At 29.7% G+C, this 16,217-nt stretch overlaps 1 protein-coding gene across 1 annotated transcript in view; it reads right to left on the reverse strand.

Moving 5' to 3' along the window:
- Nucleotides 1–16,217, reverse strand: part of LOC121122242 (adenylate cyclase type 2) — a 221,979-nt gene that overhangs the window by 148,386 nt on the left and 57,376 nt on the right. The window contains exon 6 of the mRNA XM_040717230.2: nt 2,955–3,052. Within this exon, the coding sequence (XP_040573164.1) occupies nt 2,955–3,052 (98 nt within the window). The remainder of the gene's footprint in view (nt 1–2,954; nt 3,053–16,217) is intronic.

The raw sequence follows: 16,217 nt of genomic DNA on the forward strand, positions 1-16,217 counted from the left end.
TTTTAAAAACTTGGATTTGATTAATACCAAGATTTTTTTACCAAACAACAAATGATTCCCTCAATTCAGTAAAATTGTGATAATTCATTGAATACTTACATTGTTCAAATTATGAAATAGCCTAACTTTCCTCATGAAACAGATTCGATTGAAGGAGTAATAGTCCAAGTTATTATCATTACCCAGGATTTAAACTTTTTTTTAAATTTAGATAAATAACCAGTGCATATGTGTAACTGTATGTATGGACTATAAAAAAGTTATGTGAATTTATGTGAGTGAAGTTTTAGTAAGATGGCATTACTCCAAACATTTTGGTCATTCATTGTACATTAATGTGGAGAATGTAGATAAAAATTACAGTTTTAAGATTAAAAAAGGAACACCGGTTTATGCTAATTTTATTTCTTGTTCATTGTTCAATGGATCGTCCTGGTATTAACATTCTCTGTACATTATGATTTTCCGCAAATTTTTGGTGTCATTTTCTTTTATATAAAATGATTAGATTTTTAAAAAAACATAATTTTACAATATCTCCTTTGCACTTCCAATGTTGAAGTTTTTCCTTTTCAAAGTAATAATAATAATATCCCCTCAAAATCATATGATAAGCAAAGGATGAGTACAAGGTTCTTAATTTAGTAGTAGCATAAGCAAAGTCGATATTTTTTAGGGAAAAACAGTTTTTCTGTCTGATCTTTTTCTATTTTGTTTATTATGTAATAGGTGGTCGTGGAGTTACCTCCTCCCTATAAAGTAAACATTCTCCCCATTCTTTGCTGTAAATTCTTTTAAAAGGGCATAATAAAATAAATATACATGAACTTAAAAGTAATTGTACTATTTTATCTACATATTTGCAAGAACATCGAAAAGGAGTACAGTCCCCTACGTTCATGTTTCTTGTCATTTCTACGAACTCAGACAAAAAGTACAATATCATCTATTACTCCTTGTGTTTCTTTGCTTATAATAATAATAATTGATTTAGCGCATTGGGAAGGGAATGGTTATCTAAAAAATATATATATACAGGGAGCAGGGATCAGATTGTCGCCTACTTTAAACCTTGATAACTTGAAGACAACATTATCAAATAAAAAACCGGTTACCAAATAGGAAAGCTATTCTCAGCTGACGATACGTAGTTCAGTCAGCATTATGCCATCATCATATGAGGAGATAAAGAGCTATAAGTGGAACGAGAAGCATTCGAGGTCCGCCGTAGTCATGGCATTGGTTAATAATGGAGGTGAAATCTCCAATTCAACGATTGCTTCAACCTTAGGAGTGAATTTACGGACTGTTCAGCGTATCTGTAAGAAGCTAGAGGACACCTGGGATGTTGATGCCACCATAAAGAGGGCACCCAAGGAGGAGGGCGCCGATAGGAAGGTCAGGGACACCGACTTTGTCGACAAGGTGAATAAGATGGTTGAGGATGACCCTACCAAGTCCATGAAGGCCGGAGACAGGCCCTGGAGGTGGCAACAGGACTAAGCACCCTGCCATGTGTCCAAAATCTCCATGCAGTGGTTAACCGAGAACTGTTATGACGTCGTAACCAAGGATTTGTGCCCTCCTAACTCTCCCAACTTTAATCCTTTGGAGTATTTTGTTTGGGGCTATGTTGAGAGACATACCAACAGACATCCCCATAGCACCAAGGGAAGCCTGATCGACTCCATCAAGGAGGTATTCGGCAACATGGACAATGAGATGGTCAGAAGAGCCTGCGGCCGGTTCAGAGGCCGTATTGAGGCCGTTATTGATACTAACGGTGATTATATCGAATGCATGGCTACTCTATACCTATTTGCTCGTCATAGTTTTAATTTTCAATAAAAAAGTTAAAAATGTATATTTTGTAGAAAAATATTTTGGCGACAATTTAATCCCCGCTTCCTTTATATATTTTTCATTTTTAAGAGATATGCCAACTCTTTCACTTAAAGATGGAATTCGTATATTTTATATTTCACCTATTTCGAAGGATCAATATAGGGATGGTACGTAAGAACACCAATAAGACTTTCTTTATGGGTCAACATATGCCATTCTTCCACTATATCACAGATGGGAACCAATTTCAGAGACGTCACTCGAAAGAAGGATTGAACATATTAAATTTTACTCGTTGCCCAGCTCATCTAAGTCTAAGATATTTCTGGAATGAGGGTCATGGGATAATTTTCCTAATTATAATTATATATCTATTAGTTATAAAAATGAAATTAGTCTACTTTTCTGTGTGATTTCATTTTTTTTTATTGATGTGTGGTTATAAAAATTCACAAAATAAAGGATCTGAATTGTGCTTCAAGTTGTAAAACAAATATTTATTCAATTAAAATTTGTTTTTTATTTACTTTATTCGTGCATATGAAATTAAATAGGATAGCCAGCCAGACAATATAAGTAAATCAAACTGCTTTTGTTTAACAGTGAGCTTTACAAATTGATATATTTATATGCCAAATCTTGAGTAAATAACTATGCATCCTTATTTATTTTTTCCTCTCCTTTTTTCAAAGTATAAGCCTGAGTTTGTATACTAACTGTTTTACTCTTTTCTCTAGTACTACTTCACTAATGATATTTGAAATGTATATAGAAGGTTCTCTCTTTATAACTGTAATTCATTCCCCTTCCCCCCGATCGCCCTCACAAAAAAATCATATATAAGGTAGCTGATATTAACAATGGACTTAGTATAGGAGAATTGTTTTACAATCTACAAAACGCCCGCTCCTATCGATAAATATACTGGTTCCTTAAAATTATAAAAATATTAAACATGAATTTTTTTAATACATATTTAACGTGTAAGTTAATCCATTTTTTTTAAATAATTGCAACTTATATTAATAAATAATTAAATGTCAGATTTACTAGGAAAAAGCCCTAGGACTTAAATAAACCATAATTATAATTATCAAGAATATCCTTACCTAACGTTATTATGCCTTTGAACATACATTTCTTGAAATCTTTGCTTCGTTCCTTCCTGACAAGCATCTGCCATTCGTAACATAATGTTCCTTTTTACCTATAAAGGAATATATTGAATTACCTATATTTTTTTTAAATATCATTTTTCTGTATTCGATACAAAATATAGTAATACTTAAAATATATATATTCATTTAACTTATCAACGTTTTGATACATTTTTGGTAATATCATTTTTGAAAATATTAAGTTGTCAAGGATTTACCTGCATTAATTTTTTTTTGTTTTAAAATCGGAATCCTTATTTGTGGCCCGTCAACACTTGAGTAACCTTTGTTTATTTTTCTCAAAATTGATTGTGGATTATATTGATATTCTTTGACAAATTATTGCCATTTTATATCAACAAATTATTGCCAACTTATATCAACAAATTATTCTTATTATCCTGTTAGGGGTCCCAAAAACTCTACTGAGAGTAGTCAAAATCAATTGATACAATAAAATAATGATAAATTGACATATTTTATAGCTTAAATTTTTTTTTTTATCAAATAAAGGTTCTAAACAGTTTTTCAGTGTTAGCGAAGATGAGTTGAAAGGATCATCTTGCACGTCACACTAATAAAAGATTGGCTTAAATTTTAATTGGACAGTAAATAAAATAAACATAATAGCAGTCATTGACGTTTGAATATTTTATTTATACTTATTCTAACTCTGGTCTTCTCATAAAATCTGAGCTATTTTTTTCAAGTTTGCATCCAGATGCGAACTTACACACACATTAATCTCAGAGAAAATAGACTCGCATATTGATTCGAAGATTTTACAAATACAAGGACACAATAGTTAAACGAACTTTGACTCGACGTGTCGGTAAGAAGTTGTTTGTTGTTTTGGGTCCTGGCAGAAGTGTTTGGCGTCAGTTAAAAACGTATGGCATCGATCAACGAAGTATTTATTCCACATTCGTCAAAAAACAACAGAGTGTTTTTTTTGCAATCCAAACCAGACGATACAATGTGAAGAATGCAAACTTCTTAATCCTGGGCAAGTCCTTTGTCTGGAGGTTCTTTTTTTCTTGATTTGTGTTCAAGATAACTTTTATGTTGACACCCCATATAAATAATATAACTTCGAGCTTCAAATTCTATCTATATCTTTTTTTCTGTATTTGATTGGGACTATCAAACAAACGAATTGCCTCGTACATAAATAAATGGTGCTAAAATAAATATTTAAAAATACTATAGCATACGAGTATATACATAAAGATCAAAAGATTATTTTTAAAATAAATTTGTTTATATCAAAGTTGTCAACTCTCTCTCTAACCGTATTGAAATATTTTGATACAAGTATTTGATGAGCATATAACAAGCTATTTTGAACAATCATATATTTGATCAAAGATAAAATTCATATGCCACTTTTTATTATTTATTATTTTATCTATTCCATGACCATCTCCTGTGTTTGTGTCAAATGAAATACAATATTATATTTGTATGTGAAAATTAAAACTAGACAAGTGAACTACATACGATTTTTAATGTAAATTTTGCAGAATTTAGATGTTTATTTTGATTCAGAATATATTGATCACAAAATATATTAAAGAGTTATTCCAAAAAACTTCCTTTACTAATTTATATATAGTTTATACCCTTAGACGTGCACACGCACGATAGATGTGGTAACCAGCCTTTATTCGTTAATATATTGTATGAAAACTATATTAGGAATTATGTTAACTATGTACATACCATTTCCTTAATGTAAATTTTGGAAAATGTACAAACATTTTATATATACATATGGGATATATAGATACAGAATATTTTAATCACAAAATATATTAACCAATTTTATAACTTTTATATTGTTTTTTTTTTAAATCTACATACGTATAAGAATTTCTCATTTCCCCGAAAATTGTCTTCGAGGGGATATCAAGCATTATTTTTTTAATTGCAGGATCCCATTACTAAATAATTAATACAAAATTTTTATTATGTACAGGGAGCAGGGATCAGATTGTCGCCTACTTTAAACTTTGATAACTTGAAGACAACATTATCAAATAAAAAACCGGTTACCAAATAGGAAAGCTATTCTCGTCAGCTGACGATACGTAGTTCAGTTAGCATCATGCCGTCATCATATGAGGATATAAAGAGCTATAAGTGGAACGAGGAGCTTTCGAGGTCCGCCGTAGTCATGGCATTGGTTAATAATGGAGGTGAAATCTCCAATTCAATGATTGATTCAACCTTAGGAGTGAATTTACGGACTCTTCAGTGTATCTGTAAGAAGCTAGAGGACACCTGGGATGTTGATGCCACAATAAAGAGGGCACTCAAGGAGGAGGGCGCCGATAGGAAGGTCAGGGACACCGAATTTGTCGACAAGGTGAATAAGATGGTTGAGGATGACCCTACCAGGTCCATGAAGGCCGGAGACAGGCCCTGGGTGTGATAACAGGACACAGCACCCTGCCATGTGTCCAACATCTCCATGCAGTGGTTAACCGAGAACTGTTATGACGTCGTAACCAAGGATTTGTGGCCTCCTAACTCTCCCGACCTTAATCCTTTGGACTATTTTGTCTGGGGCTATGTCGTGAGACATACCAACAGACATCCCCATAGCACCAAGGCCAGCCTGATGGACTCCATCAAGGAGGTATTCGGCAACATGGACAATGAGATGGTCAGAAGAGCCTGCGGCCGGTTCAGAGGCCGTATTGAGGCTGTTATTGATGCCAACGGTGATTATATCGAATGAATGGCTACTCTATACCTAAATGCTCGTCATAGTTTTGATTTTCAATAAAAAAGTTAAAAAATGTATACTTTGTGTTGTTTTGTAAAAAAATATTTTGGCGACAATTTGAGCCCCGCTCCCTATAAATATACAAGGTTGAGGTAAATTAATTTTTATATTTCTCGAACTTGTTTTGTTACTAAGTATATCTCGTTCATTAATGGTCACATCGGATCATATAATGAAGCGTGGTAAATTTATAAGCTTCTTTGACAGTATTGTGCTTGGTTGGTTCAGTCGTGAATTATCTTGCGTCGAGTATGGAGGTATCAAAGGAAGAAATTCATCTTAGATTAAATTTTTTCTACCTGAATGATAAAACGCGGCGAAAGCAAACAAGAAAATTTTATATGCATACCGGTCTGATACTTTTTTGGTTCGCGTTGCAGAACAGTGGTACAAGTAATTTTTTCCCTGCTCAATTCTGCCCTCTACTGTAAACAACTCAAACGTTTGAAGCTGGATATCGAATAGAACCAACTTCCATTGGTGAATAGGAGACTACAACAACTCATCACGACAAAGCCAGGTCACACACATGTTTAATTACGCGTCAGAAGCTCCGGGAGCTTAAATGGGAAGTTCTAATGCGTCCACTCTAGACTTTGTACTTGGTACCAAGTCACTACCACCTGTTCTTGTATATAGCCAACACGCTTGGGGTTATAAATTTGGCCTCAATAGAGGCCAATGAAAATTAGTTGTCTGAGGTTTTTTTCTAATAGAAAAAGGGTAGGGTTTCTACGAGAAGGACGTGGTGATGTAGAATTCTCGTTGGCAACAAGTTATTAAACAGAACAGGCCATACCTGATTTAAATCGGATGATTTTAATACTTTAAAAACTTTGAAATAAAGTGAATATAACGAAATTGCTTTTTCCCAGCCCAATTTTTATAAGTGATTCTATTACTTTGTTGAAACTTTTGTAAGTCCCCCTATAATAATTAAGGTTAGCAACGACCCTGTTCAGTCAGATAAATTGAAATAGTATATTGTTTACTTATACGTAGTCAGTGGAACTCTTTCTGATGAATAAAAGGAACATGAAAAAACCAAAATAACATCAAGCGTCAAAACAAATAGAATATTCTTCTTTCTTTTTTTTTTGTCTTCTAAAAAAAAGAGCCTCGCATTTCATTCCGTAAAATCTTTCTTTTCAGTGTTGTTCTAGGGAAAAGACGTGAAAATTATATTTGAAGAATTTTGAGTTTTAAGAATGACACCTGCCAGAGTTAATTTGGGATATTTGGGAAATACATAATTACACCTACATAGATAAACTTTATATTTATCTTTGTAAATATATGTATTTACTAATTATAATTACTTATTTACGTTGTCAAAAAATAGTTATTACTTTGTTGATAGTTATTTAATTTCTTAAATAAGTTTAATTAATAGTGTAGAACCTAATTAACACATTACAAAAGAAAGATTTACTACTACATACAATTGAGATTATATAATTCTAAATGCGACATTTAGTAATAATTCCTGTTTATCTGTCGTCAAGAACTATATTTAATAGTATATAAAAAAAGAGAAAAATTGAAATTTGTATAATGGGGGTTCGTTTTATTCAAAAGGCGAGCTTAAATTAGTAATTGTTTAATTCAAAATGATTGTTTCTTAGAAAAAAGCAAATATCTGGTATAGGATAAGGTTTACATATTAAATTTCAACTAAAAATGTTTTTGTGATCTTCAATGTTGCACAATTTTTTTTTATCGTTCTGTTTTATTGTTTACATGTTTATTTCATTTTCAAGTTAGGTGTTTAAAAGTTTAACTTCTCATCAGTAGGGTTAGCACGATATAAGAATATATTGTTCTCATAAAAATATCTTAATGTTTTCAAAATTTTATATTAACTCAATCAAAAATATGATGTTTCAAAGACGAAAGCAGAATCTTGAGATAAGATTTTTCCTGTTATTCGTAATATATACTCCATGTAATAATAATGTAGTCAAAAGCGTTTTATGAAAAAATAATTGGCCTTATTACTTAGCCAACTACAGTTTAAAAAATATTTCGTTTTCTTAGGCAGGAGAGTAAATATAAATTAAACTAAAGATTTGAATCTAAATATTGATAATAGCATTTGGAAATATAAAAACTTTATAGGAGGAGTTGATCCATTGGATACAATAACAACTGATTATGGGCGGATAATTAGAAGGAGAAAATGTTGTTTCCTTATATTCATCTGGTATATCTGCTTTATATATCATTTCTACACCATATTATACGATAGAACAAAGACCCAATCTCCCCTTATTTTTTATACGATTAGCTAAAAAAAGCTTGTGAAGTGAAAATGGCATCAATTTTAGCAGGTCTATATCTCAGTTAAAATGTTGCAAAGGGGGAATTGGAGTGTTACTGATTAAATTCACTAGTTTAATAACAAATATTGCCTCTAATTTATATGTATTTAATTGCACATTTAAATACTACTAATACTTGCAATAGGTTAATTAATTAAACAACCCCTATCGAAGTAGTTAGATCTTTTTAGATTTAAAGAAATATATATAATTATCTTATTTGAGTCACAACTATGTAAACTATACATCCAATTTTTTCTTAACTGTCCTGAATAATAATCACTTTTTATGATTAAATATGCATTATTAACTTTAACATTATTTATAAAATAGCAACTAAAAATAACGAAAAAAACTTTAATCAAGATATGAAAACAAATTAATACTATTAATTGAGTAATTCTCACAGCCGTCAAATTCCTGATTCGAGTCAGGTATAAGTTTGTTTATATTAGTTTAAAAATTCACCTTAGTAGAAATAAAATGGAAATCTAAATAAACCTACCGAAATGTATTTTCCAGGAATAAAAGTGATCATTCTTAAAAACGTTTATCTTTGGAGACATAACACATCAGCAACCACATTTTTTAAGGAATAAAATTTTTGTTTCTATGGAATAGTTTCTTTTCTTTTTTCAAGTTTTTAAATTTTTACATCTTATTTCATAATTATGTTAAATTATAAAATATGGTGGTACTTTAGCATTTATTTTTAAAGTTTAATTGATTTATTTAATTTTATGGCTTATTTTGATGACACAAAAGGCTCTTAATATATTATTGACAGAAACAAAAGTTATCTGAATCTTCACATGTTTTTCTGTAAATTGACATTTTTTTACACTATATATTTTTGCCCCTAACAACTTCACTGGGATCTTTAATTTTATTATAATTATTCACTCAAGCATTCATAATAAATTGAAATAAATTTTTACTGCTTAAAATTGGAGGCTATATTTTTAATAGGTTACCAAGAAGTTTTGCAAGTGTTCAATTGCTAAACTTCAGGCTAATAAGTACACCTGTTTGCTCATTTACCCTGACGAACAAAACTGTGACCAAATATACATGGTTTTTATTAGTATGGTGATAGTTATGTTTGTTGTGTTACAAGGAACGTTTTATGGTATTTTATATTGAAATAAAAAAATAATTTTGAAAATGTTGAATGTATTTATGTGTGTCATATGAAATTTTGAAATTTGAATATATAGTTACTGTATATATAATTTTTTATTTCCTATCTTTCCTATTTTCTCAACTGTAATAAAATTCGAATGGACGTATATTTCTTTCATATTAGTACATTTATTGTTCTTTTGTTTGCTTTCAATCTACATACATATGTACTAAGGTTTCTGAATTCCCGGGATATTGTATTGTTCCAGGATCCCGAGAAATATTTATTTAAAATTACAGGATCCTGTTACTAAATAAATACATTAAATTTAAGTATTTTTTATACTTTCCGAATAATTACTAAACCTTTAGTTAGTCATACTTAAAGATTTCAAAGGAAAGAGTATACACTTGGCAGAAGGAGAACATATTTTTATTTTCTTGTTTCTAATTAGCTTAAAATGGTCAGCTGACGCATATTTATATTTGAAAAGTATATCAGGTATTATATTTATTGGGCACAACAAATAATTTAGTTATTTAGGATAAATAGTCCGTAACTACCATTTATGGTCTTTCATAATGATCATATGTACTGTAAAAATCAATCAGCTACCGATAAAAAGTATTTTAGGCTTCTTGCTTATCAAAAAAACTTTACCTTTGCGAAATATATGGAAGGCGTAAATACTTGCCATTAAACGTGTGAATTCCAACCAACTAAATGATTCATCTCATTTAATTTAAATTAATTTTTTAAATAAATTTTTGATTATGTGTATTATACATTTGTTATTTCTTTATAATATTATTGATGTTTATTGTGTAAAATTGTGACTCTAAAGAATTCACTTACCGAGTCAATACTTAAAGAAATAGATTGAATTATTTTTTAACTTTAAAAATGAATGATTATATATGTACACGTATTAAAACGAAGTATAAGCAACTATTAGATTAAAAAATAATAATTTGAAGTCATGAATCATGTAAGAACAACAAATTTCAATCGGAGCAATAGTAAATGAGGAATATAATAGGTGTTTTAAAAAGTAACCAATATTATTTTTTTTTTTTTAAATTAATGCTTATCTTTTTGGCTCACATGACTGTTGGACACGACAATTTCCATTAGTGTATCACCATCTTTGACAATTGGGCTTCCAGATCGTTGTGCATCTTTAATATAAAAATTACCAGAACGAAATAGACGAAACCAAAATTATAAATGATTGGCTGTTACATTATCAGGACCATAAATACTATTCATATTTTTAGCCACTTGGCCAGTGTTTTCTCCTTGTGTGAAGAAAAAGTGTAAATTATGGTGTACTTTCTCTTTTCCGTTATTCATCTTTGTCATGCACTCAAACAATACTGAGTCAAGCAATCAATAAACTGTTTTTAAAACGTTTTTTAGAAGAAAAAATTATCTTGCTAACTTAATGTAGCGTAAGCCAAATACATTTATACAGTGTGAGATACACACTACTATAACCATCTATAATAAAAATAATAGATCATTTTTACTAAACTTTCATTTCCCTTTTATTTATATTGTTGTTTTTGATTTTTGTCTGTACACTCTTTTCCATGAGTCCATCAGTTTTACATAACACGACTAGTTTTTTTTTTTAAATAAACAAATATTTTGTGTATTTTCCTTTTAAATGAGTTCTTAAATTTTCATAAACTTACTTTGATATTGTAAGTGTTGAATGTGCTATATTTTTTGGTAGAGCAGGGGATATGTTAAAATGAAATACAGAGCCCAACCCACTGCCTAAAATTCAACTTGGTGTTGAATGGGTCCCCAAAACTTGTAGTAGTATGACCAAATAACGATAAGTGTTATTTTTATAGAATCAAGAGAAGACAACAAAAACTAATTTATGATATAGTTTTGTAAACTATCTTAGTAATATTTTTATTCCTTATGTTCTCTTTTACAAGTAATAACAGCATCGACAAGACGGCGAAGAGAATGACACCTATTGACGATAAAGGCTGTTTCCATGACCTCTTGAAGCAAATCCAAATTTGGATAAAAGATGAGGCAGGCATTCTTCTCCAAAACTCTTAAAATTGCAAAATCCAGGGGGTTGAAGTTAGGGCCGGAGGAGGGTGACATAGAGACAGGTCAAAATTCTACCATATTGTGGTTCCATAATGCCTGTACGGCATAGTCGTTTTGTTTCAATAATTTATAGGATAACTCCGAAGCAAATCCTTGGGCTTACCCTCCATTTTTCATTAGCACACTCACACGTAGCTCCTCACTCAATTCCTAAAACGTTCTCATCTCAGTAATAAAAGAAAAATAATAACAGATTTAGAAAAAAAAATATGATTTGATAAGTGATGGAGTCATTTGGCTCCTTGCTAAACCTCATCTAAAATCACATTCATTTTTTTTAAATTTCAAATTAAGTACTTTGTTTTTTTATTTTTTTATTATGAGTACAACTTAACGTCAGCTATATTTGTTTCCTTTCATAAAGTTCTTTCTGAATATTATCTTTTTTTATAGTGATTTTTGTATGATATAAATATATATATATCAAAGAGTAGTTAATACAGTTTGCCATGTGACTATGTTTCATACATATAAACATTGTTTTATTAATTAAGATGTAATATGGAGTTTTTCCTAAAGTTAAATCCTGAGAAATCCTGGGAAAACGGGACCCCGAGAGAGAACCCCTAATATATGTACACAATAGCACAAATCCACTTAAATATAAATATATATTATGTTTGTAAGAACTTGATGAATGTAAAAGGATTTGTTCAGATATTTGATATTTACATGTAAAAACATATGTTTATATACGATAAAAGGAGAAACTTCATAATCTTATGTATACTTCACACAAATACATAAAGTACATACATATATTACTTACATCATATGTACTTAAATTTGTATAAGTTCTTTTTCTACTCATTTTAAAGTAGATATATGTAAAGCCTCATATTTATATACAAGTACCTATGTATATACAAGATTTGATCAAAAACCCCGTTATTTGCTCATTTTTAAATTCTATTTTCATTCCATTCTCATATTAATTTTATTACAATGTTGGTTCATATGAATACAACGTTTTCTTTTGACGGATAATATGTACTTTGATGTGATTTGTGATTTAAATTTAGCATTAATAAAAAATAACTATTTAAAAAGAATAAACAATCTTTCGAAAGTTTTTTTTTTATTCCACTTTCTTGTAAATGGATTTTTTTACCATAGTAAAAATCTCAAAGAACACCAAAAGAAATTCAGATTTTGTATCTCTCTAAAACAATCTAACAAATAAAGTGATGTGGACATGTTTACTAACATATTTTTTTTTAATATATGAGAATAGAATAATAATTGTATTCGGAATGTGAAAATAACAGTTTATTTTCCGGCAGACCTCGCATGGAGACATTGTAAATGGTCTTCCTCGAGGGCCCAGTCTGATCCTCCCCGATGGCCTTCTAGGACAATTCCGCGTGGAGGACCTCTGTTATATCAATCATTTTCTCGTACTGCGTGCCCATGTTGGCGACTAGGCCAATGTATTTCTTATTAATGGAAGTTATGTGTTCTATACCATTGTTTATAGTATATTTGTAAAAACATGACTCTTAACTCGTCAAAATACCCATAATAGAGATGAGTAAATAATAAAAGTTATCGGGTCATTCCATGTCAAATTGACAAAAATAAATCAAAAATGTCACCCGACCCTCTCAGATTTGTATTATTTATGGTAAAATCGCTCAAATTCATGTGAAAAATAAGTGTGCAAAATTTTAGCACATAATTCTGAGTTGTTTCTGAGACATAGATACTCGCTTCAGACCAAAATTTTGAAGGTCGCTTTAATGTCATATTACCTGTACTTGCCAGTGTATGTCAGTTTTTTTGTAAAAATAAAAATTGAGGTCATAAGAAAAGAAAATATTTTACTTTTGACTTTATGTTTGGAATCCTCGCATTATATATCTATATCTCAAAAAAATGACTGAAACTATGTACAAAAATTTTGCACACTTAATCGACTCACGAATTTGAGCTTGTGTGGCAAAAATTATCTAAATCTGAGAGGGTCAGGTGACATGCTCTTGTTGATTTGACATGGAATGCCCCTATCTGGTAGGCAATATAAAAAAACAATAATTATTTTTTCATTTAAATGATTTTTTTAATGGCTATCGAAAGTTATAAAAGTGCGATCAGTGTATGCCAGATCTATTAGAAAGATAAAATGGCATACTGAAAAAACTTTTTTGACCGTTTTGAGATTGTTTGACTAAGTATTGTTTGAGCATTTAGGTATCCAAGATGGATAAGAGAAAATATGCAATATTTTACAATTTTTACATCGAACAAGATGAAAATGCATCCCAGCCACCTAAAATTAGAAATATTTTTTTATGGTCCTGAGGATGTCACAACCAATCATACACAATTTTGATAAAAAGGTTAAACACCATTTAATGGCTTCCATGATAGTTTATTGAATTTTTGGAAATTTGTCTTCACTTTTTTCGTCTATCAAAATGAATAAAAGACAAAAATTATCTTGTAAAGAATATAAATTATAATTTTTAATTATTTTTAATTTTTTTTCTAGATCCCACAAGTCTGATATAGCAACATTTCAACATATATATGAAAAAAATAATTAGGTATACTTTTTATAAAAAAGATTTTTTTAAGGATATAAAACAAACATAATGAAATCTAAAAAGCTGAAGAAAACTATTGTTTGTAAATTTTTAAGTGTAATCATAGATTAAAAAGTCAACAAAAAGGTGTCTTTAAGTTTTATTTTCATTACGAAGCTCTAACTAATTTTGTGGCAGCATTATGTTTTTCCATCATTTTCATTAATCGTTTTTCCTATATAGGCTTTATATTTATTTGTTCCATTAAAAAAATAAGAAATCCACAAAAAAATAAACATATTTTATTTGAAATGTTATGTTGGTCCCATAATCTCTTTATTTTTTATGTGAAATGATAGAATTGTAAAAAAACTTCTATGTAACTGTAGCAAACATAAAATGTGTTAAAGATTTTATTAGAATAGGATGTTTTTCATTAGTTAAAAAAAAGTCATCAAAATAAAACATAATTCGTAGGGATATCTTTTTTCTTACTTCACTAGAGGAGGAGGCAAGGAGGCAGTAATCCTACCACGTTTTGAGAGGCAATGAAATGAAAATTTGAAACATAATGCTGTGATCAATATATGACGTCATTTGTACAAAACTGCTTCACTACTTTAGTTCTAGTGCTCCTGGTGATAAGTGAGGATGCGGAAATCAAACAATATGTGACGTAATCGTCTATATTTAGTAGGAAAAATTTATAGATCTATGCTGACCTCCCAAAAAACTACGAACTACTTGTCTTCTCATTGATGGAATTCTCGATTTATAGAAGTCTATGGACTTCATTTTGTGCTCCTTTATTTCCCACTTGAGTCATATATCCGTATTCAAATATATACTTCATACACTCATAGTTTTATTGCCTAACTTTATTGAAATAGATTTCTCGTTGATAGTTCTTTAGAAATGAACATATGAAAAGATATTTGTAGTAAATAATAATTTTTTTTTTTTAATTTTGAAAATTAAAAAAATAATTGTGCAGATTTAAATGTATCTGAAAATAATGTGAAGAAAACCAATCTACGCTTAAATTTGTAGTTTGACATTAAAAAAATATTTAACATAATCTGTTTGTCCCATATTTTACCGTCATATATAAATGTATATAATACAAGAAAAAATGGTTTACTTGGGAAAATACAAGATGTGTCTTTATTCCAGGTATCTAGAGTTCCATGGCTCATTAATCATTTGTACTAAAATAGTCATAAAAAAGGAAAAGACTCAAAACTACCCATCAAGAGTGATAAATATCCATGTAAAAGTTCGGCTATTTGCGAACAATTAAATATCCTAATACTATGAATTATTATTACTTGGACACTTTCCCTATTGATGAATATGAATTAACCTTAATGTGAATCATAGAAATGACTCTATTTGTTTAGTAGATTTTTTTTGTAAAGGAAAGTGTTAATATAATTTTTTCCTTCAATAATTGATATAATGATTGATTATATTTGACCACATTCTGTATCGATTAATGTTTATACACTAATCGGGGTAGTGAGATATCAAGAACATTGTTTTTCAAAAAATGCATTTACAGTGAAACCTTTATAAAGTGGTAAGGCAAGGAAATTGAGAAAGTGTCTGCTTAATGCAGGAGTCCTCTTAAGCCAGGTTTGATATTTTGGAACTATTGAAAAGTTTATATTAAATAAATTAATACAATAAAGAATATAATAATGAGTCTCACCAATAATAGGATAACATTTATTCATTTATGTGTATGCGTACAGATTTTATTCATTAACATGTCAAGAGAGAGTCTATAAGTCTATAGCCGGTCATTTCTTCTTTGTTTTATACTCAACATTAGGGTACTACTTATACTTTTTGTGGAATAGTTAAGATCTCGAAGATTAAATGTGTTATGTTTGATTAAGACGATTTTAATAGAAACATTTTTTTTTTTCTATAAAAAAAGGAATATCACAATTAGCCCACTATTGTAGATTTAATATTTAATAACTATTCAAAATTGGCATTTGTTTTCAAAAAATGGATCTTTAAAAAATAATTTTCAGGGGAAAAACGAAGATTAGTGTCATAATTGTGTGGTTATAGTAAGAATAAATTTAAAAAGTCTGGATCAATGCATCTAATGTCTTAGATTTTTTTTACAATGGCTTTAAGTAATTAATAAAATATCAAACTATTTATTGCCAAAGTTCAAAATCAGCATCATATAATTTTCCAGACATTTATCGCAGGAACTTGTTGGATTTAGCATTAGTTGGGGGTTAAGTATGTTTGTTATCTCAAAAAGGGATGCTGACCTCCAATAAAGTTAATAATGAGAAA

The sequence above is a fragment of the Lepeophtheirus salmonis genome, chromosome 7 (assembly GCF_016086655.4).
Source record: "Lepeophtheirus salmonis chromosome 7, UVic_Lsal_1.4, whole genome shotgun sequence".
Lineage (NCBI taxonomy): Eukaryota > Metazoa > Arthropoda > Copepoda > Siphonostomatoida > Caligidae > Lepeophtheirus > Lepeophtheirus salmonis.